We start from the raw sequence: 24,508 nt of genomic DNA on the forward strand, positions 1-24,508 counted from the left end.
TCCTGGGTCAAGCTGACAACCACCTCTCACTTGCATTATTGTGTAAAAACCTCCTAACTGGTCTTCCTGTTCCTACCCTTGCCTTTTTTCATCCATTCTCAACACAACACAGCAGCCAGAGAGATCCTGTTGGAACCTGAGTCAGGCTCTGTCACTCCTCTGTTCAAAACCTGCCCATGGCCCCACCTCACCCGGAGAAAAAGCCACAGTCATGAGGACAAGGCCCTACTAATTTACCACCTCAATACCTCTCCGACCTGTTTCCTGCCCACTACCCCTACACAATCCACGCCAGCCACACTGGCCTCCTTGCTGCTCTGCCAGAACAGACACTCCTGCCTCTGCCTCCAAGCTCTCTACCCAGAAATATGTGTAATTCACTCTTTTAACTCCTTTATTCAAATGTCACTGAACTCTGACCACCCATCATTCCTGTTTGTCTTCTCCCTCTTCTTTCTCCACTGAGCTCAGCACCATGTAATCTACAGTGGGCTTACTCAACCTGTCTGTCTTCTCTACTGGAATGTGTACTCTGGGAGGCAGAGACCTTGTCTATTCTGCTCAGGGCTGCACCCCAACCCCTAGAACACATTCTTAAGTGAATGACTGATGCGCCACATGAATGAATGAATGAATGCCCAAACAAGAGGCACTCCAGTCAGGGCTATGCCTGGGCAGGTCAGCAGGAGTAAATGGCCCGCCCCATTTCCTCTGTGAGAATGGCCAGGCTCTGCCCTGACTGTAGCAGGCACACTGTCCACTTGTGTCTGCCGGAGGTGGCCCACGCTCTGCCAGAACAAACATGCTTGGAAGGGTACACGGACTCCGTTATTAAACAGTGAAAGATCTGATCCTCTAAGCCTCCTTCCCAGGGGAACCCGGGCTAGTAACAGCTATGCCAGGAAACCTGCAGAGGTGGACTGAGCCCACCTGCGAGTGCCCATGCTTGCCCGGACATGTCTGCCATTGCTAAACCCTGGGATTTCTGAGTTTCCCCTATACTTCTGGTAGAAAGGAGATAAGCACCTTTAATGGTGGTTCCTATTTTAATTCCTGCAAGTTCCTCAACATACAGCACATAGCCTGAGAAATCTAATGAATGCTGGGAGCCTGGGGGAGAGGCAAATCAGAGCTCTATGTGGGATTCTGCAAACCGTCCCCATTCTGAGCAAGCAGAGAGAAATAGAGAGAGAGAGACATACAAGCCAGGGAGCCAGCACACTGAGTGCAGGTAGACTGTGTGTGACAGTGCCCTGCATGGTCTAGGACAAAGCATGGCCTTGGGGGTCAGAAGGCCCTCCTTTGCTTCTTACCTTGGCTCCCTGACTAGCTGTGTTATCTTGGGCTAATTATGTTGCCTCTTTGGCCTTTAGTTTCTCTTCTTCCTTTGGTATATTTTTTGATCTTGTATAGTGAAATATGCACACATCCAGAAAAGTACTTAAAGCACATATGTACAAATTAACACATTTTTATAAAATGAACGCCTATGTAAGTATAACTACAATCCTTTTATGGCATTCATTTCTTTGCTTTTCTTTATATTTTTGCTGCCTGATGATCTACCCATAAGTAATAGAGCTTACATTTGCCCTGTTGTTCAATCTTATATAAATGGAATCCTGTAGTATGTTCCTGGACTTCCCTTATCCCACAGTATGTTTTTAGGGTCTATGCTTGTCATTGGGTGGAGCTGTGGTGATTCCTTCTCAATGGCGTAGAGTTTTCCATTGCAAGAATGAACTCTATTTATTCATTGATTATATTGTTGCTCAACCTGCTTAGCATCAGGCCACCATAAATAAGGCTGCTGTGAGCACCTGATGTGCACAGGTCTCCTGGCCTACCTGTGCACACAGTTCTTTTTTGGACAGGCCCAGCAGTGGAATTCCTGGGACATAGGTTTGCATAGCATTAACTATTGCACATGCTGCCAAACAATTTCCCTAGTAATATATGCAAGCACCTGTAGCTCTCTATCCTCACTGCCACTTGGAACCATCCATCTTTTTCATTTGGTCATTGCTGTGGGTGCATGCAAGTATTGAGTTGTGGTATAGTGTGCATTTCCCTGACTACTAGGGAGGTGGACAACTGTTGCTAATGTTCATTGGTTACAAGGATATCTTCTTCTGCAAAGTACCTGTTCAAGTCTCCTGCCCCATTTCTCCTGGTTTGTCTGTCTTTTCCTTACTGATATGTAGAAGTTTGAGGAATAAGTTGTTTGATGGTTGTACGTATTGCAAATACCTTCTCTCAACCTAAAGTTCATCTTTTCATTTTCTCAATCTACCTTTTAAAGCACAAATGCACGTCATTTATGGAGTACAACTTAACCAATCTTTTTGTAACTCACTTAAGAAGTCTTTCTCTATCCCAAGATCATGTCTAAGTTCTCATTTTTCCAGTGTTCAAAAGTGCCACCTGTCATAAATCCAAGTCCAGCTACATGGGAGTCAGCTTTGGGCTCTAGTCTGTTCTACCAGTTCACTTCAGCCACCTTTCACCAAAGGAAGCCAGGGGGGCTGCAGAAATCCATGGATGGACTTGGGTCTTCCCAGGTCATAAAATTGGTACTATGGATCAAAATGGCTGCAACCATCAGAGGCAAAGAGGCCATGGCTAACAGTGTGAGGCCATTTATGAAGCCCAGGAGAAAAACTTGGATTTAAGTTTTATCAACTCTTCTCCATGAGAGATTGACAGTTCTATGATAGGTGGTCAGGCAGGAATGGGAGAGGGGAGGTGGCAATGTGACGGTAAGGGAAGGTGCTCAGCCTACAGGGCATGCAGGATCTGGAGAGGGCCCCGTGCCCCAAAGGTAGGCTTCTGCCCCTCCTGGACTGTGCACCAATCAAATACTGCGTGGGGAGAGAGGGATGTCCGTGGCTCCTGTGGTCTCAACCTGGCCAGCCTACAGGGTCCTGGTGTCCACATTAAGCAGGGAGTTGGTGGCCCCAGTCCAGCCCGTGTGGTGATCCCTTCTAAAAGCTCTTTTCACAATGATGCCAATCTGCAGAGACAGCAACTGCACAGCTAGGAGTCATCCTTTTTGTCTCTTGCATTCTGTGTCTAGACCATGGCAAAAGGCAGCAGCCCCTCCTCCATAGCACACCTGCTGCTGGCCACTCATGCTGTCCCCTTCATTCCCACGCCAGTGCTGGCCCATCCATCACCTTCATGGCTCCCAGCCTGCTGCATCCACTCTTGCCTGTCTGTGGATCATCTCTCTCATGGCAGCCAGTGGACTCTTTTTGTATGTCTAAGTCAGGTGTGTCCGTCTCCTGCTCAGAGCCCTCCCTGGTGTCCCACCAATTTAGAACAAAATATGAAACCCCACCACATCTGCAAGGCCTTGGTACTCCTCCTGCCTCAGGTCCCCCACACTCCTATCCTCACTCCCTCAGACCCACTGGCCTTCCTGAGATGCCCCGTGTGCCCACCGCGCACTCCCTCCCTAAGGCCTTTGCCCTCGCTGCTCCCACTCATGAGTGCTCCTCCTCCAGATCAAGACTCCTGGTGACATTGCTGAGCTGGCTGGGCCGCAGCACCTAACACAACATCCGCTCTGTCCTCCCATTTGGCTTTACTTTGCTTGCTGCATTTCTCACTACTGGACTTCCCGTGACACATTTACTGGTCTATCACCTCTCTCCCACAGGACCAGGGAAGAGCAGTAGCGTAGCAGAATCCACTATTTGTACCACTGAATTCCTAGCACCTGGAATTCAACCTGGTGTATTTCAGGGGCTCAGTAAGTATTTTGAATAAAGGAGCAAGTGAGTAAATGACCACCATTGCTTTCAGAGGAGGACAGGGAGCGTGCTTTGTGGGGAGGCAGGAGCCCCATATGGGGCTGCAGCAACGCGGCCTAGGCATCTGATACAACCCTGTGAGCACCTGCTTCTAGTCTGTATACAGATTGCCTCACACACACCTAGTGTCCAGCAGGGGTCTGAACGCAGAGAGGCAAGTGAACCACAGGACTCCCTGGTAGGAAGAGGGCACGTCTTTGAAAAGTGGTCCTGATTTCCCCTAACAGGGCCTGCTTGGTACACTGGAGGGGTGACTTTTGAGGGTCAGCAGCGAAACAGGACAACATTGTCTGCCTGCCTGCCTGCCTTAGGAAGCAGGGGTAGACCATCAGCAAGTCCTGAGTGAGGCACCGGATTTTACAGGTTCAGTGCAAGGGGAGGGGCACGATTACCTGGAGGAAAGGGTTCGAGAGGGCAAGCATGCGAGCTACGGGCAGTACCTCTGCCCAGTGGGGCCCAGATGACCCGGCGGATGGCCTGCACCCAGTCCTCCATGTCACGCTGGGAGCTGGCCATGAGCAGGAGCGCCTCAGCGTTGGCCGACACCTTCTCCTGCTCCCTGGCACCACCTGCAAGACAGGGAGACACAGGCTTACTGCAGGGATCCCCGTGGGGACGCACCAGGATGCTCCCACCCCAGCGCCCGCTCCCAAGGCTGGTTAGCATCTTCCTTCATGGGGTGGGTTGAGGCTGGCTCTCCAAAATCTTTCAGCAGCAGCCCTGCTTTTGGTTCTAGTTTGCTGCGCAGCCTTCTCACCTCACCAGTTGGTCTTTGAGGCCCTTTGGGATTTCTCTTTCCTTTCTTAGTCTTTGTTATTTTCCCTTATCAAAACAGACATCATTAAAAGCACCCTTGGGCACTATTAGAAAAAAAACATGCATATTTGAGGCCTGCTCAGAGAAGTTCTGTACCCAGAGTAGGCTCGCTGTGTATTTTGTTTTAAATCAACTTTACACATCTCAAATGCAGTTCAGAATCACTATGTGCTTTTAACTAGGCTTTGACATTACCGCCTGGCCCAGCCTGAAGATGAGACTGGATTCTCCAGAAGTATTCACATTACAGGCTTCCTATTAAACCTGGATGGAGAAAAACCTCCTACCTATCCCCACTCACAGCTAGACATTGGATCATTACCTAAAGGCATAAGGATGGGAAAGCTCAGATGGCTGTTTATGAACTGATTTGTCCCTAAAGTAGCTCCAGTAGTTCTCACATTTTCATGTATAAATGCATTAATCTTTGGGATGTACATAAAACTATTTATATGGAACTTCATGGGCAATTAAAGGGATTTTCAAAAAAGCTCTTGTCTTTATGCAACCCCAATCTGTAACTCACCTATGTACACTTGCCTATGGTCCCAGAGCCTCAGACCCTAACCAGGATGGTCTGCATGTGGGGTATGAGTCCCTGGGACCTGAGTCCCCAAGGGGGTAGGAAATCAGTTAGGGGAAACTGAAAGACCCTGGAACGGAGACCGTGGAACAGAAACTCGACGGGAGCGTATGCACTTGGCACCTGCCTGGGACTCTCCTAGAAGCTACAGACACTTCAGTGAACACAGTTGATGGTCACACCTGCCCTCTTAGGATTCTTTGATTTTCACAAAGACGCTGGGAGGGAGGTACTGTTACTATCTGCAAGGAAACAGAGGCACAGAGTGATTCAGAATCTTGCCTGAATTCACACAGCTAATACATGGTAGAGCACTAGGGACTCAGGCCCCAGCTCTACGCTCTGCCCCAACCCATGCTTCTCTCACCCACCATGAACGAGGTGGCCTGCTGGGGTTGGTCTGATAGTGGTCAGCAAGGCCACTGAGGACTGGAGAAGTGGAGGAGGCCTCTCTGATGACTGGAGCACAAGAGGGGTGTGTCCTCACTGAAGGCATGGCATGAGCAGGCTGGGTAGGGAGAAAACAGTCTGGAGAGGCACAGGGGACCCAAAGCTCAAAAAGGTGGTGGGCAAGGACACAAGACTGCCAGGGCCCTAGGATGCCTTGTCAAGCCCCTCACCACACACATAGGCCCTCCTCCTTTGGGCCATGCAGGCACCAGGTGTGGAGCTGCAGATGTGGAGTAGAAAGGAGCCTGAGGCGGACACTGCAGTGCCTGAAGCTGGAGAGCAGAGTTCACCTCCGGAAAGCAAAGACTGCACCCACAGTGTGGTCAGCTACTGTGGTCATTCATGGGGACATGGGCACTGCGGCTGAGGTGGGTACAGTGGCTCTGCATCCTAAGGGCCCCACATCCCAGCTGTGAATGCTGGGATGGCAACTGTTCCAGGTAGGGAGGACAAGCTGGATGCCACCAGCTTTTCTGGAAAGGTGTCCCAAGATGACTCACAAGCAAGGGACCTGGAGATCCATGGATCCAAGAATTTATTGTGGTTACTTGTTTGTCCTAAATAAATATTCACTTTTGTACCTAATCTTGACTTCGCTTTTTAATTCTTTTTCCTTAAGAGGGCCACCTGAGTCACAGATGCTATCTTCAAGTTTCCTACAAAACTGCCCATCCTGCCCAGAGATTGGCAGATGCTCTCATGTCCAGCTGTGTCCCTGCCTCAAGTCCTGCCCTTCTGATGTTTAACTTTTTATTTTCATGTATGTGTATTTTTATATATGCATAACTTTTTTTTTTTTTGAGAGGGCATCTCTCATATTTATTGATCAAATGGTTGTTAACAACAGTAGAATTCTGTATAGGGGAGTCAATGCTCAATGCACAATCATTAATCCACCCCAAGCCTAATTCTCAACAGTCTCCAATCTTCGGAAGCATAACAAACAAGTTCTTACATGGTGAACAAATTCTTACATAGTGAATAAGTTCTTACATGGTGAACAGTACAAGGGCAGTCATCACAGAAACTTTCGGTTTTGATCATGCATTATGAACTATAAACAATCAGGTCAAATATGAATATTCGTTTGATTTTTATACTTGATTTATATGTGGATACCACATTTCTCCCTTTATTATTATTATTATTATTTTTTTAATAAAATGCTGAAGTGGTAGGTAGATGTAAGATAAAGGTAGAAAACTTAGTTTAGTGTTGTAAGAGAGCAAATGTAGATGATCAGGTGTGTGCCTGTAGACTATGTGTTAATCCAAGCTAGACAAGGGCAATAAAACATCCACGGATGCAGAAGATTTCTCTCAAAACAGGGGGGGTGAGGTTCTAAGCCTCACCTCTGTTGATCCCCAATTTCTCACCTGATGGCCCCCCTGCGACTGTGCCTGTCTTAGGTTGTTCCTCCCTTGAGGAATCTTACCCGTCTCTGTATATGCATAACTTTTTAAGAAACTGCCACACCTTGTTTTCCAAAGTAATTATACCATTTTAAATGCCCACAAGCAGTGTGTGAGAGTTCCAGTTCCTCCACTTTCTCCCCAACACTTGGCGTGGTCAGTCTTTTCACTTTCAGCCATTCCAATGGGGTGTCAGGGTAAAGTATTGTGTTTAAATTTGCATTTCCTAAATGACTAATGATTTCAGACATCTTTTTATGTAATTGCCATCCCTGTATCTTTTTTTGTGAGATAGCTATTGAAATCATTTGTTCATTTTTGACATGGGTTGTTCATTTTCTTATTACTGAGTTTTGAGAGTTCTTTACATATTCTGGATACAAGTCCTTTATGAGATATATGCCCTGCAAGTATTTCTCCAAGTCTGTCCTTTTCTTTTCATTCTCTCAACAGTGTATTTCCAAGAGCAGAAATTCTTAATTTAGATGAAGTCCAATTTCTCAATTTGTTTTCTTTTATTGAGCGGACTTCTGGTGTTGTAGCTAAGAAATATTTCCTTAACCCAAGGTCATAAGAGTTTCTCTCAGATTTTCCTATAAGTTTCATAGTTTTAGGATTTACATTTAGATCTTCAAGTTAATTTTGTATATAGTGCAAAGTAGAGATTGAAGTTCATTCTTTTGCATATCGATGTCCAGTTGTTCCAGCACCATTTTTGACTGGACTGTCCTTCTCCGTGGACTTGCCAGTGCACCTACACAGGTGATAATACCACTTGAAAATAAAGAGAGTTTTATTTCTTCTTTTTCAGTCTGGGTGCCTTTTATTTCTTTTCCTTGTCTAATTGCACTGACTAGAGCCTCAAATACAATGTTGAATAGAAGTGGCGAGAGCAGACATCTTTGTCTTATTCCTGAACTTGTGGCAAAATATTCAGTTTTCCACAATTAAGTACATCTGCTATAGATGTTTTGTAGAGGTCCTTTCTCAGGCCCAGGAAATTCTCTTCTATTCCAAATTTGCTGAGAGTTTTTATCAGGAATGGATGTTGGATTTGTCAAATGCCTTTTCTGTATCTACTGAGATGATCACATGATTTTTTTTAGTTTGTTAATATGAAGAATTACACTGATAGATTTTCAATTGTTAAACCGATCTTGCATTCCTGGAATAAATCGCACTTATCTTTTGGGAGTGGGGGGGGTTTGGATTCAATTTGCTAAAATTTTAGTGATAATTTTTCATCTATATTCATAAGGGTTTTGGGCCTACAGTTTTTTTTCCTTATATCTTTGTCTGATTTTGATATAAGGGTGATACTAGTCTCAGAATAAGTTGGTAGGTATTTCCTCCTTTTCAATTTTTTGGAAGACTTTGTGTAGAGTTGCTATTACTTCCTCTTTAAATATTTCATAGGATTCAACACTGAAGTCACCTAGGCCTGGAGTTTTCTTTGTAGGAAGGTTCTAAATAGCAAATTCAATTTCTTTAATATATACAACTATTTCTTCTTTAGTGAGCTTTGTTCATTTGTGTCTTTCAAGGACTTAGTTTCATTCTAAGTTATTGAATTTTTTTGGCATAAATTTATTCATAATATTCCCTTATTATCCTTTTAATATTTGATGAATCTGTACTGATATCAGCTCTCTCATTTCTGATATTGGTAGTTGGTATTTTCTGTCTCTTTTTCCCTCTGGTAGAGGCTTACCCATTTTACTGATCTCAAAAAAACCCAGCTTTGTGTTTTACTAATTTTGTTTACTATTTTTCTGGTTAGCAATCTTTTTTTTTTTAATGGCTAGACAGAAAACATTTTAAGTTTTCAGACTATATGGTTTCTGACAGAACAACCGACTCTGCTGTTGTATACAGAAAGCAGCCACTGACAATACATAAATGAACGGGCACACCTGTATTTGTATAAAACCTCATTTACAAAAAGAGGGAGCCAGCCTACAGGTTGTACTTTGCTATTTTGTATTCTATTTCATTTATTTCTACTCTGATCTTTGTTATTTTTCATCTGCTTACTTTGGTTTAATTTGGTCTACTTTTTTCCTAGTTTCTTACAGTGTTTAGTGCTATAATTGTCCCTTTAAGTACTGCCTTAGAGGCATTCCTCAAATTTCGGTATGCTGTGGTGTATTCATTTTAATTCAGCTCAAAATACCTTCTAAATTCCCTTTGAATTTCTTCTTTGACCTATGGGCTATTTAGAAATGTATTAGTTTCTCTATTGGGGGGATTTTCCAGAAATCTGTTATTGATTTCTAATTTAGTTCCATTATGGAGAAAGAATATATGTTGTATCATTTGAATCCTTTTAAATTTATTAAGACTTGCTTTTGGCTCAGTATAGTTTATCTTGGTGTTTCGTATGCACTGAGAAAAATTACTGTGCTATAGTTAGGTGGAGTGTTCTATAAATTAGGTCTAGTTGTTGACAGTTTTGTTCAAATCTTCTAGATTTGTACTGATTTTCCATCTACTTGTTACACCAATTATTGAGTGGATTATTGAAATCTCTAGGTATAATTGTAGATTTGTCTATTTCACTTTCATGTTTTTGTTTTATGTAATTTGAAGCTCTGTTATTAGGAGCACAAAGATTTAGGACTATTAGACCCTCTTGATGAAGTGACCCCTTTATCATTATGAAATGACTTTATCTCTAATAATATTCTTTGCTCTGAAATCTTTGTCTTAATATAGTTACTCCAGATTTCTTTTCGTTCTGTCAATATGCTATATCTTTTTCTATCCTTTTACTTCTAAGTTATTTTGTCTTTATATTTTAAGTACACTCCTTGTATGCATATAGTTGGGTCTTGCTTTTTAAAAAATCCAGTCTGACAATCTCTGCATTTTGACTAGGGTGTTCACACATTTACATCAATGTGATTATTATGCTTAGGTTTAAGTCTGTCTCTGTTTTCTATTTGTCCCATCTGTTCTTTGTTTCCCTTTTCTTCATGTCTTCTTCTGGAATATTTTTTTATGATTCTATTTTTTCTCTTTGTTGGTTTATTAGTATAAATCTTTTGCTTTTTCTCCCTTTTTTCTCTCTATTTTAATGAGTGCTTTAGGGTTTATAGTGTACACCTTTAAGTGATATGATACCCCCCTCATGTATGATACATATAAGGATCTTACAAGAGTATACTTCCATCTCTTTCCTGACCTTTTTGTCACAGTTGTTATATATTTCACTCTTATATAGTCGGACATCCAATATTACATTGTTATTATTTTCAAACAAATATATTTTGAAAAGACTTAAATTATCAAGGAAAAAAAGTACATGTACCCAGTAGTTACCACAGCACTCTTCATTTCTTTGTGCAGACCCAGATTCCCATAGAGTATTGTCTCAGTTCTGCCTGAAGGCCTTCCTCCAACATTTTTTTGTAGTATACAATTGACGGTGACAAATTCTTTCAGCTTTTGAACGTGGGAAAGAGTCACTATGTCATCTTTATTACTGCTAGACAGTGTCATTGGTTAAAGAATTTAAGGCTGAAATTTTTTTCTCTTACTACTTTAAAGAGGTGTTCCACTGATTTCTCATTTAGTTTGTTTCTCTTCAGAAATTTGCTGCCATCTTCGTGTTTGTCCTTCTGTATGTAGTTTGTATCCTCTTTTTCATTGTTTTTTAGCACTTTATGATGTGCCTCCGGGTCTTTTTCTTCAAGTTTCTTGTACTTGGGACTCACTGAACTTCTGAGATTTCTGGGTTGATAGTTTTCATGAAATTTGGTGAAACTGGCAATTAGTGCTTCAAATATGTTTTTCTGTCTCCTCTCCACATTTTGGGATTCCAGTTACATGTATATTAGGCAACTTAAAGTTATATCCCAGCTCACCAATGCTGTTTATTTTTATTAAATTCTCTTTTTCAGTTTGTTTTTTATACGGTGGTAGGCAGAGTAATAATCCTCAAGGATAGCCACATCCTAGTCCCCAGGACCTGTGAATATTTAGGCTACATGGCAAAGGAAAATCAAGATTGTAAATGGAATTAAGGTTGCTAATCAACTGGCCCTAAACAGAGAGATTATCCTGGATTATATAGATGTATTCAGTGTAATCATAAGGGTCATTAAAAATGGAGGAAGAAGAGTCATAGCAGAAAAGGGGAATCAGAGAGAAATGTGACTACAGAAGGTAAGAGTGACACAATATAAGCAGCACTCAATCTGCCATTTTGGCCTTGAAGATGAAGGAAGAGGGTCAGGAGCTGAGGATGGCAGACAGCCTCTTGAAGCTGGAAAAGTCAAGAAACTGGATACCCCCCTAGAGTCTTCAGAAAGGAAAGGCTTGTTAACACCTTGATTTAAGTCCAGTGAGACTATGCAGACTTGTGACCTACAGATCAAGAAGATAATACATTTGTGTTGTTCAAGCTACAAGTTTTGTGGTAATTCGTTACAGCAGCAATAGAAAACTAATACAGATAGCTTTTATTGCTATATCTTCAGTTTACTAATCTTGTTATCATCTTCTCTAACTAATCTGCCATTTTATGTCTTTACTTAACTTTCTGAACAGATAAAATACAATTATAAAAACTGTTTTAATGTCACCGCCTGTTAATTTTAACATCTGTGTCATTTCTGGGTTGGTTTTAGTTGATTGACTTTTCTCCTCATTATGGGTCATATTTTCCTGCTTTTTGCATTCCTGATACTTTTTATTAGGTGCCAGACATTGTGGTTTTTAAATGGTTGGGTGCTGGATAGTTTTGTATTCCTCTAAATATTCCTTTTCTTTTTAATTGAAGTATCATTGATATACAGCATTATATTGGTTTCAGGTGTATAACATGATTCAAGAGTTATGTACATTACAAAATTACCATGCTACATTACCACAGTGAGTATAGTTACCATCTGTCAACATACAATGATATTACAGTATTATTGACTATATTCCCTATGCTGTACTTATTTAAATATTCTTGAACATTTTACTGGGATGAATTTAGGTTGCTTGAAAAGAGTTTGATCTTTACAGATTCTGCTTCTAGGATTTAGTAATTGGTCCAGAGTGCCCAGTATAAAGCTAATTTTTCCCCACTGCTAAGAGAAAAACCTTCTGTGTATTCTAGGCAATGCCCCATGAGTCAGGAGGTTTTCCAGTGAGGCAGGTGGGAAGAGGTACTATTCCTTGTCCTGTGTTAGAGTGGAGATTGTTCCCTCTCATCCTTTCTAGTGGTTCTTTCCTCAGCCTCAGATCATTGCCTCACATGTTTATGGTGATGAGTTCTCAAGGGAAGTTTCTCTCTGAGCAGCGATTTCCTCCTTGGTATTCTACCCTGAAAATTCTAGATGATTTGATCTCTTCATCTTTAAGCTCTGTCTCCTTAATTCATGGAGTCCAATGGGCTCCACCTGGGTATCCCCTTTCTGCATTAGAGCATGGAAACTTTCTCAAGGCTGCAAGCTGGGGCATGTTTAGGGCTCACCTCATTTGTTTCCCATCACTTGGGGGCCACAGTTCTTCATTTCTAATTTCTAGCATCTTTAAAAACATTGTTTCATATTATTTGTCCTTTTGTGATGGTTCTTTTAGGTGGGAGAGTAAATTGGTCCCTATTGTTACTTTGCATCCAAAGTCAGAGACCTACTACCACTTCTATGGGCCTACTAGGATATTTAACATGCAGTTACATTTACTCCTCATAAACACCACAAAAAGGAGTGTTACTGACCCATTTTACAGATGAAGAAACTGAGGCTGGGAGAAGTTAAATGGAGACATTGCCCCCAGTTGAGAACCATTTAGCTCACTAACAAGTGGAGGAGCCAGGATTCAAACCCATGTTTGTTCAACTATAAAGTTGCTCTCTTTCTGCAATATACAGCTTCCTCTATGGCACTGGAGAGGAATGCAAGACAGATAAAAAAGGTCATTAAAGCAAACTTTGGAATTTTCTACAGCATCCAATGATTTATGCTTACCTTTTTCTCTTGATACTTTGGAAAGATTAGTATTAGCTTTAATTTAAGAAACAAACTATTAACAGCAAATACTTCAGAAAGAAATGCATCATGAAAGATGAAGTTCTCTTGTTACTATTTCTGGTCTTTCCCTTTTCTTTTTTTAACCAGTCTGTGTAACCACTGTGTTTCCATCCTGTCCTGCCACAAGTCACAGGCTTTAGAGTCCAAGCTGGGGTCAATGCTCAGCTCCACCAGGTAGAGCACAGTGACTTAACTTCCCCAAACATCACCTGTTTTCCCAAAATACACCTGTGGGATGAACAAAATGAAGATACCTACCTTTTGGGGAGAATTAAATGAGATATGCCCTTAGCTTAACACACCTGACATCTAACAAGCATTCTAAATGTTCATTGTTAACACATTCAACTAAATACAATATAGAGATGAGTTTCTCCAGTGTTGACTGTTTTGAGACAGATTAATTCTTCCTTCAGGTGGTGAGGGGCACTGTTGACATTTGGAGCCAGATGACTCTTCACTGCAGTAGTGGGGGACTGTCTTGTACATAGTGGGATGTTTGGCAGCTTCCCTGGCCTCTACCCACTAGGTACCAGTAGCAGCCTCTCCCTTCCTCCCAGGTTTTGACAACCAAAAACATCTCCAGACATTGCCCAGTGTCCCTTGGGGAACAAAACTGCCCCCAGTTGAGAACCATTGATATGGAGCAACCTGATCTATACTTATTCTGAGTCTACATGACTTGTACAATTCTATAACTGTACGACATCCCACAGGCACAACATGGCTTGTCTGAAAATCATTACTATCTCATCTATCATACCAGCTTTCTCCTGTGTTCCCCTCTCGGTGCTAGGTAACTAGGTACCCAGTGCAGAAAATTGACAGTCACCTGGCCTTTTCCCTCCCCTGGTCCCCACACTGACTCACACTATTCTCTGGTGAGCTCATCCAATCCCAGGGATTTAACTGCCATCATTACACTGATAACTTCCACATTCATTGTTCATTATATCCACCTGCTTCCAGATCTATCTATCCAATGCCCATCTGACAGTCAACTGAGATGTCTCCAGCCATCTCCCACATACTAAATGTGCAAACCCACCTCCAGATCTGCCACATCCTCCTCTTCTCAGAGTAACTCCCACTTCCAGCTACTCAAGTGAAAACCAGACACATCCTCAGATGTGAGCTCCACTCTCATTCTCATATCCATTCTTATCATCAAATTCTACTGGATCCTACCTCAGAATATATTCAAAATCTGGCCACTTTTTACTGTTCCACCTGGTTAGATCCATCATCGATTCTTATCTGGATTTTTAGCGAGGTCTCTGGGCTCCCTCCCCTTTCCCTGCAGTCTATCCTCCTCAATATGGCAGTGACCCAGTTAGGACCCAAATCAGCTCACATGCCTCTTCTCAAAGTCCTGCAACGGTCCCCCTGCTCCCTTGCTTGCCACTCCTCTGACTTCACTGCTTTCTGCTTTGCTCTTTGCCATTCCTCAAAGAACCAGGCGTGTCCCTGTGTCAGGGTCTCTGCACCTGCGTTTTCTTTGCCCTTGCAGGTGCCTGGAAAGCCATTCTCCCAGACACTGGCATAACTTGCTCCCTCATGTCCTTCTGGTCTTTCCTCAAGCCGCCTTCTTGGGGAATTTCCTGACCACCCTAATTAAGCCTCACTCTGCATCACCCACTACAAACTAGGACCCCCTTCCTAGCCTTATTTTTCAAAGGTGTTCATCACAATCCAGTACACACCTATTTTCTGTGTTCACTTGTTATGCTTACTTATACTGCTTCTTTTCAGCCTACCCCCACTTTGTCTGTTTTATAAGCAACTCCAGCACACCAAGCAGTGCCTGCCAGGGGGTGGGTGTGCGGTGGATAATTAATGGAAGATTAATCACAGTGGTGAGACAGGGACCATTGGTGTAGTCAGAGTAGGGTGAGGGCCTCCCAGGAAAAGCAGGGCGGAATATTTACAGTCAGAGCAATGTAACAATGGGCAAAGAAGTCCCTACTGAAACTCTGTGCTAAGCATTATGCAAAGTCAAGGTCACACTAATTCTCTAGGGTAAAGATATATATAAACATCTTCATTGAGACCAGTTAAAGGTCAAAAGGCCAGGAGCAACTTGGCCTGAAATGTTTGAGTGTTCTGCAAGGGTATCAGCATAACCTGTGACTCCACTGTCAGCCCTGGCAATCAGACTGTGACCCAGCCCACCTTGAGGACAAGGGCAGGTGGTACAAGTCCACACCCCTAAGCCTTTTTTTGATGTCCTTGAAAAATCCTCAATTGCCTATAAAACCCCTAGACAACGCACCACTATAGGCTCTCTTGTCCCCTCCTGGCATGAGCCAGGAGCTCTTCCCTCTCACTTTATTTCTAAATAGAAGCCCGTACCTTGCTCTCCTACCTTGAGTGTTTGTGAAGCCCATTCTTCAGCTCCGCAAACAAGAACCCTGGCATCAGTGGCAGCAGATCAGGGGTGGGCACTACACAAAGTACTCACTCTAAGGTAGGCATGATGTTAATGAATTGATGAGCTTTAGAAGGTTAAATATGCACAAGAGAAGTCGTGTCATTATCCCCATCTTAAAGGAAAGTGTAGGAGCCAAAGGCAGGTGGCCCAGGATGAGCCACTGTGACATGCAGATCATGTCATGTCAGAGCTGAAAACAATCAAGGCCTAAAAGACTCATAAAGAAACTTTGACCTTCCCCCATCAGCAAGTGCATAAAAATTATTTAGATGGAGGAACTGCTCCAGAAGGAGCGCTATCACCATAGATAACTCCGTTATAATGTGGGCCAGGTATGATAGATACTATACCTATGCATGGTAGACAGGGGGAATGTGTCTGAGACTGTTAAAACTCCTCTCTGTGCGCCATTGTTCCTGTGTAGCCCATCAAGCACTTGCTTACTGAGCATTTACTCTTTCATATTCCTGTGAGTTCCTTCTCTTCCCCTTTGAAGTCTCAGACCCCTCCCCGCTTCTCCTTAGTTCGGGATAACATATATATCTCATTGTCCCTGTCTTTGCAATCTTTGTCTATGGCTTCCCTGGACCTATGTAATTATGTTGTTGGGCAATCCAATCTGGGGAGATCTCCCTGTGCACTTGGTGAGATCTCAAGCCGGGGGAGGGTTCTTGACTCTGATTGAGAAAGAATTCATGAACAGGTTGGACGAGTGTAAGGAAGGAAGGAATTCATTAAAGTGAGAGTAGCAGTGAATGGCAGCAGCCATGAAGGCAGCAGACAGCAAGGAAGAACAGAGGGAGGAAAGGGAAGCTCCCTGAACTCCTGCTTGGCATGGGGCAGATCCCTTGCCAACTCCTAATGCCAGAGTCACCTGGCATCCAGTGTCTGCTTGAATCTGCATGGTGTCGGGGCTAAGCCCCTACCACCCCAGGATTTGGGGGAGCTACTGGGCACTGGATGGAGTGATGTTATGTTCTTAGAACTTCCCCAAAGCAAAGATATATTTTCAGGTAGCCTACTAAAGAGCAAGATCCTACAGCTGCAGGCCCGTCTGGGTCACCCAGGTGATGGAAACTTGCAAGCCCAAATCAGAGATCTCAGTAACCCTTCCCTACTTGTCTGAAGTAGAATGGAGAGAGAGAAGACTAGTGCTTAACTCTAGAAAATTGAAGGAATAGCCAAGTAACAAAGACACTTACCACTGGAAAAGCACAGAGACAAAACGCAGTAAGTTGAGAGGTAAGAAGGTTTCATTGAAGGCAAAGTACACACTCAGAGAAAGGGGAGTGCGGGCTGCCTCAGAGAGGAGGCAGACTTAAAGACTTGTGATTTATGTCTTTCAAGAATTTCAAGAATGGGACAAAGGGTCAGGGGGTGCCTAAGCTTGACATATGGTCTCATGCTGTCTATCTCCAGTAAGAGACATCAAGTTACCATCTATGGTCAGTACTCTGGATGTTTTTTTAGATAAACTTAACACAACGAATCTATTGATCCTGTTCTTCTCCAAGATAGTGGGTAACCTCAAACAGTGGAAATACATCATTTAGGACTGCTTTCCCTTCCTTAAGATAGAATCAGTTGTTGACTAATTACCACAAAGTATGTTAGGAATCTTACCTCTTAACTCTGGTTTTTAAAATGGAATCTTAGCCTTAAGATGGAGTCCCTCCTATTCTTACTATACTATTTATATCTCAGAATTTTTAATCATAGGCAGGAAAGTGAATCATGATGCTTGTTCCATGTCTTCAATTAAACTTTGGTTTTTTCTCTTGTTAATCTGTCTCATCTCAGTTTGATCCTTAAACCAGCTAGGACCTCAAAGGGTACAGGAAAGTTCCTTCCTCCCTAACAGTTGGTGTAGTCGGCAGGATACTTTAACTCACTGGGCTTTGCTCACTTCAAGGCTGCTGCAGCTGAGAGCCTCTGGGACATCTGATAGACAGTTGGCAAAAGGTAGTATCTGTTACCATGTCAGCCTCCCATATCTCTGTTTGTAGGGTCCAGTGGAACAAGAATGGTGAGAGTCCTGTTTCCTTCTAAATTTACATTAGCAGGAGAAAATATTGGTGGCCTAGTTCTTTGGGCCTTACAACTCTAGGTAATTTGGTTTGAGTACTCTTGGTTTTTGCTGCATCATTTATGCTAGGGATACCTCCTGCACCCATGGTTTAAGCCAGCAAACTTGCCTCCAGGTCTACCCATAAAAAGGCTTATTGGTTTGAGTCTTTATTAAGATCCTACTCATCAATGGCCAGACGGTACATCCTTTAAGTTGGCTCTATTTGAAAGAAAAAATTTCTTTATACTGAGCTCTGTTGTCCTGTTAGTATAACAGGTGGCCTCAGGGATTCCTTGACAAGGAAAAAGAACTTTTTAAAGTGTGGTCCCATCTGCCTGTTTTGAGTTTGTTTCCTTATAGATTTATAAAGAATATTCCAACCTAATCTTTAGGCCCTAAGAACACAGGTCACTCATATAAATGCTAAAAGCTATGAAATGAATTTAATGAAAGCACCCAAGACTGGCAGTAAGGTCCGCTTTGCTCCCTCCATCCAAAGCTCTGTCATCAGGCTCTGCCAACTTCAGGCATTCCTTTGAAATACCTTTGCAGGTGTATGTCAGGCCCTCCCCCACCAAGGAGACACATTTTTTTCTCATGTCCCCTGCAGTAGCAGATCTTTTAAATTATAAATCCCTTTGAGCTCCACTTTCAGAAGACACTATCAAATTTAGAGAGGGGTTGAAAAGATTAGTGGCCGGCCATTCACAACCCCTTCACAGAGGAAGCACTTGAATGGAAGTTCTATGGGGCCTTCCTACAAATGATCACTAGAAGACCAGAGGTCTGGCACCGACAGAGACGGGGATGGACTTTCACAACGCCCTTCTTCTGCAAATCTGGACCCATGGGCTACTCATCCTTCCTCTCTTGGGAATGGCTTTCTGCCTTCCTGGGCCACACAGGTTGTTGGTTCTATCTTTGTTCATCTTTGAGAGTGACTCTAGATTTTGCAAGTATCTTTTATACCCCCTTTGGAAACACCTCTGGTTTATGGGGTTGTTTAATACTGTCAAGACATGTTTACTGTTTTTCCCAGCCAAAACTTGAAAAGATGTTTAGAAGGATTTAATAACTTCATGAAAAAAGTTTTTGGCCAAATTGGAATCTGATAAGTTAGATACTGACTGACTTTCTTTTTAGGCCCTCCCCCTTGAGCTACATTTACCCAAGAGGGAAAGAAAAACATTCTAACAGAGGTGGATGGGTGTGTCAGTCCTTTGATATCATTCCGATGGCAACCCAATTCTTTAATCTGTTCTTAAAGAATCTTTATAGGACCAGAAGTATGGCTCTAGAGGTAATTTGAAGACCATCTATCTTTACCAATCCCCAAGCCTTCCCTATTGCTTTTTAAATGCTCATAGATATTATAAAGATCATGATATTTGAAAATAAGATTGTCTTGGAGTTAAAGGAAATGTTTTAATAAATAAATACCACAATTTTTTTATAAATATCAAACATTTTATAAATAATTTTTTAATAAATTAGTACCATATTTATTACCATTTTTTACCATATATACCATATATTACCATATTTTCTGATAATAGAGAAATATGTCCTCTCCTCGGGACCTAACCTGGAAAGAAAATTTGGATCCTTGCTCTGTGCTTTTGTAATGTAAATTTTCTACCCCGCCCACACACACCCATCTTCTCTAGGATTTAAGAGCCATGCAAACTTCAGGGAGTTTCTCATTTGATAAAACAGAAAGAGAGAAAGAGAGGAGAGGGAGCAAGGGAGGGAGAGAGGAGGTATGTAGATACTGGGTAAATAAAATCTTCTCCATATGTAGCTATAGAATCTTTGCATTTGTGTATGTGTGTGTGTGTTTGTGTGTGTATTTATGTATATATATATATATATATATATATATATATGGTAAATGGGAGAACTTTTTCTACCTCAGTGGTATTGCTGAAATTAATTTGTTTGAAGACAAATACTTGTAAGAACTGGGCATTCCAAAACTCAGAAGGACAGAAACTAACCCAAATGTTTTCCAAGTTCTTATCACCTGGGAAAATATTCAGTATTAAAGCTGATTTAAGTTTAGTTTCATTAAAACAGACATGTCTTTAAGGTTATCAGCATTAAAATGGAGACTTTTATTCTGCCTAGGTTTATTTTAAAGCCAAATAAATTGATGTTATCTGTACTGCAAAACGTTTCAAAAGGAAAAAAAGAGCTTGGGAGAATGGCTGACTTTGTCTCATTAAGTTTTTATGGAAACCTCAACATAATTGTTAAGAACAAGTAAACAGATATAAATAGGATGAAATTTTGACTTTTTAGCAATAACTATGTGCTTTGCTATGTGTACTTAAAAATAGCTTAAATCTTTTTGGTAACCTGAAGTCTTAAAATTTTGCTAAGCTAAGTGATGAGCTAAGTTGAAGTCATTGAATATCTAGATCAATTACAAATAAGATAGAATAATGGAACATTCATTATTAAACACAGGTTTATCTACTTTTCCTTATTACAGAAACTAAAGATAAATTTGCAGTTGTTAGTAAATTTGTTTTTTGCTTATAAAGATTATACTATGTACGAAGCAGCACATTTCTAAAAATAATGAAATGTACTCATAAATTCGCCAGTCTAAAGTAGGCTGCTGTAACAGTTCACAGTTGTTTACTTCTTAGTGTTGTTGAGCAGCTGTGTCTGGGGAGGTCTCTCCCTGTGCACGAGGTGAAACATCAACCTGGATGGGGAAGAGTTCTTGTCTCTGATTGAGAAAGAATTCTCAAACAAATCAGATGAGTGTAGGTAAGGAAGGAATTCATTAAAGCGAGAGTGGTAGTGAATGGCAGCAGCCGGCAGGCAGTAGAGAGCAAGGAAGAACAGAGGAAGGAAAGGAAAATTCATTTAAGTCCTGCTCAGCACAGGGCAGATCTTTTGCCAACTCCTAAAGTCAGAGTCACCCGGCACCGTGTCTGCTTGGATTTGCACGGCATGAGAACTAAGCCCCCACCACCCAAGGATTTGGAGGAGCCACGGAGCATTGAGCAGAGTGAGATTATGTTCTGAGAACTTCCCAAAGGCAAAGAAAGGAGATTTTCAGGCAGTCTACTAAAGAGCGTGACTGTACAGCTGCAGTCCTGTCTGGTGACAGGAACTTGCAAGCCTAAATCGGAGATCTCAGTAGCTCTTCCCTACTTGTCTGAAGTAGGACAGAGTGAATACTAGTGCTTAAGTCTAGAAAATTGGATGAAATAGTGAAGTAACAAAGACACCAGTGGAAGAGCACAGAGACAAAACACAGTAAGTTGAGCTGCGAGAGGGCTTCATTTAAGGCAAAGTACACACTCAAAGGGGAGTGCAGGCAACCTCAGATAGGAAACACACTTAAGGGATTAGGCTTCTGTCTTAAGGATTTCAAGAATGGGGCAAAGGGCCAAGGGGGGCTTAGGCTTGACATGTGGTCTCATGATGTCTGTCTCTGGTGAGAGACATTATGTCATTATCCATAGTCAGTCCTCTAGATATTCTGTAAGATAAACTTAACAAGGAAATTATTAATCCTGTTCTTCTCCAAGACAGTGGTTACCCTCAAGCTGTGGAAACCTATCATGTAGGACTGCTTGCCCTGCCTTAAGATAGTGTTGGCTGTTGGCTGATTACCATAAAATATGTTAGGAATCTTACCTCCTAACTCCCTGGTTTTTAAAATGGAATCTTAGCCTTAAGATGGAGTCCCTTCTGCTCTTACTATACTATTATATCTTGGCATTTTTAATCATAGGCAGAGAAAATTAATCATGATGCTTATCCCCTGTCCCTCCCTGCCCTACCTCTTTAGTTTTCACTAGAAATTAAAGTTTCTAAGGGCTAACCACTCAAAATAATAAGGTAACATCTCTGTATACAAGAAAAGTGGGATGTTGTCTTTGGTAAAAGAAGGTATGAGGAATGGAAATGTATTCTTGTTGAAGGGAAAAGAAAACAGTTTTGTCCTAAAGCTGAGAGGATGGTTATTTAAAGAAGGGAAACTTAGGACAAAACCTGAATGAAAACTTTATCTGAATTGCACTGAATCTGAAAAGAAAGTTGTAGAAGTTTTGTGGAAAAGGAATTTTAATGTGTGAATGAGCTGGCTAAAATGAAAATGAACTGGTTATACAGGCGACAAAAGTAAGCTTTAATATCAATAATGATCTTATGTAAAACTGGAACTTAACTCTCTTTTATAGGCTAAAGGGACAAAGCTTTCCTAAACTATTGGTCTGCTCTTGCCATTAAGAGATAGTGAAGGGTTTTTCTTTGCCTTTAAAGTAATCATTTCACCAAAGTAATTTATTCTGCTTCATCTGTCTTAATCAAGTGTTCAATCAATTAAGAAAACTGAACCTTAATATTAAAAGACCTAAGTTTTCCTAACAACTATGTAACCTTGTGTATTTTCCTTTAAAATCTTTTACTGTCACTTTGGTTGTAATGGATAAGTAAGTATTGTTTCATAATGATCTATGATCCTACTTAGACAAGTACCTTAAAACCTACTTTGATATTTTTGACAAACTTCCCAAGTGAAATTCAAAATAAAGCTCTTTTTACCTCTAGTTAACTCTGAGATTTTCCAGAGGGCCCCTGGAACATGCCAGAGGATTTTCTCTTCATAAAAGGCAGATAATAAACTAATGAGGATTATTTATTTGTTATGTTAAATTATACAAGAAGCATTGTCAAATAAGTGATGCTTTACCCTTAGATTATGTTTGTGTGGAAATATATTATTAAAATAGGTGTTCCAGAAATTACACAAAACTCCTAGAAATCTGGTATGTCCTGGTATATGATTAGCTTAAAATGTTATGTCTCATAGAAATAACCAAATTTCTTGGCATTCTAGTGAACTCTCATCAGATCTTTAACCATTGCGATTTTTAAGTCTTTTGTCATTTATAGACAGCTATTTAACTCAGATGCTTTTACAAAAGTGTCCCTGCAAAAGTTTCATTTTCAAGGAGATTCATGAAAAGGACTTTTGACAAATAATGGGTTTCTGATAACTTTAAGATCACAAAATTGAGCTGTGTAAAATTTGCAGAACTAATAGAAAACTGAATTGAAGCTGAACAAGAATTAATTACATGGGACTGAGTAAACTGAGGAGGGTGATTTTAATTCGTATGACTTTTTGTTTGAAACATTACTGATATTTTTTTAATGTTTTGTTTTTCCAGATTTAAGGAAACTTTCTCCTCTTAAACTATGACTTGCAGCAATTTGGTAAATTTTAACTCCGTAAGCAGAATTGAAACATGTACTTTTTCCTCCCTACCTAATCTCCCCAGAATCCAGAAACTCGCAGTAAGTTTTCTTATTTTTGTGGCAATATATTTATTTGCATAAGTTCAATAAGGACCTCTTTTCCTTGTAACAGGACAATTGGAAACATTGGTTATTTTACCAGACTTTGACTGGAATGTGTCATATTTGAGGGAGATGTACAGACTCAGATATGACCAGATAGCATTACAGAGTTTAGATTGACTGTAAAGCCTGTGAAGTCTCCTGGAAAAACTGTTCTGGTAACTTTTTACAGGGGTTCCAGCAGCCTTATTGGGTGGGTAAGGAAGGTCACTTTTTGGCAGGTGCAGGAACCTCAGGATATTTGGGGACCTCAAGAAGAGAGGAAATAGCCCAAACCCTGTAAATACTGCAGGTGAATCTAATGGCAAATCCTTGTCCTGGCTTTCCTGGTCTGCACAGGCCTTTAAAAGTTCAATCTGGAGAAGATGGCGGCGTGAGTAGAGCAGCGGAAATCTCCTCCCAAAACAACATATATCTATGAAAATATAACAAAGACAACCCTTCCTAGAATAAAGACCAAAGGACACAGGACAATATCCAGACCACATCCACACCTGAGAGAAACCAGCACCTCGCGAAGGGGGTAAGATACAAGCCCCGGCCCCGCGGGAGCCGAGCGCCCCTCCCCCCAGCTCACGGCGGGAGAAGAGCAGGCAGAGCGGGAGGGAGACGGAGCCCAGGGCTGCCGAACACCCAGCCCCAGCCATCCGGGCCAGAGTGCAGGGCGCTCGATACTAGGAAAACAGGGCAGGCAGCAAGAACAGTGAGCAGGCACTGGAGGCTGGGCGACAGAGGGCATAAGAAAAGCGCGCGACCATTTTTCTTTGCTTTTTTGCTGTTTTGTTTTGGCGAGCGCTTTTTGGAAGTCTTAAAGGGATAGGGACCCCAATACTAGGGAAACAGGGCAGAAAGACCGGTGAGCAGAGGCCTGAGGCTGGCACCGCAGAATAAAGAAAAACGAACGACCACCTTTTTTTTTTTTTTTTTTAATTAAAAACTTTTTTTTTTTTTTTAATTAAAAAAATTTTTTTTTCTTTTTTTTTTGGTGGGCGTTGTTTTGTTTAAGCGGGTGCTTTTTGGAAGTCTTAAAGGGGCAGGGCGGGTCACTTAATCCAGAGGTAAGGAATCCGGGATCTCTGGGCACCCTAACCCCTGGGCTGCAGGGAGCAGGGAGGCCCCTTACGGAGATAAATAGCCTCCCAGCCGCTCCTGCTCAAACGCGACTCCACCATTTTGGAGAAGCTGCCCGAGCCAGGCCACGCCCACAGCAACAGCGGAGATTAACTCCATAGCAGCCAGGCAGGAAGCACAAACCCTGTCTGCGCGCAGCTGCGCAGCACAAGCCACTAGAGGCCGCTGTTCTCCCAGGAGAGGAGGGCCACAAACCAACAAGAAAGGAAGTCCTTCCAGCCGTCACTCGTCCCAGTTCTGCAGACTATTCCTATCACCATGAAAAGGCAAAGCTACAGGCAGACAAAGATCACAGAGACAACACCAGAGAAGGAGACAGACCTAACCAGTCTCCCTGAAAAAGAATTCAAAATAAGAATCATAAACATGCTGACAGAGATGCAGAGAAATA

The 24,508-nt window shown here is 41.9% G+C and overlaps 1 protein-coding gene across 5 annotated transcripts in view; it reads right to left on the reverse strand.

Annotated features, from left to right (window-relative positions):
* The window catches only part of ARHGAP22 (Rho GTPase activating protein 22), a 196,841-nt gene that overhangs the window by 34,214 nt on the left and 138,119 nt on the right, over window positions 1–24,508 (reverse strand). For 3 of the 5 annotated variants that reach the window (XM_057505759.1, XM_057505760.1, XM_036916597.2), the window contains one exon: window positions 4,208–4,384. The exons of 1 other annotated variant lie outside the window; for it this stretch is intronic. In XM_057505759.1, coding sequence (XP_057361742.1) covers window positions 4,208–4,384 — 177 coding nt within the window. The remainder of the gene's footprint in view (window positions 1–4,207; window positions 4,385–24,508) is intronic. One more of the 5 variants, XM_057505761.1, reaches the window with a different exon arrangement.

The sequence above is a fragment of the Manis pentadactyla genome, chromosome 8, assembly GCF_030020395.1.
Source record: "Manis pentadactyla isolate mManPen7 chromosome 8, mManPen7.hap1, whole genome shotgun sequence".
In the NCBI taxonomy this organism is placed as follows: domain Eukaryota; kingdom Metazoa; phylum Chordata; class Mammalia; order Pholidota; family Manidae; genus Manis; species Manis pentadactyla.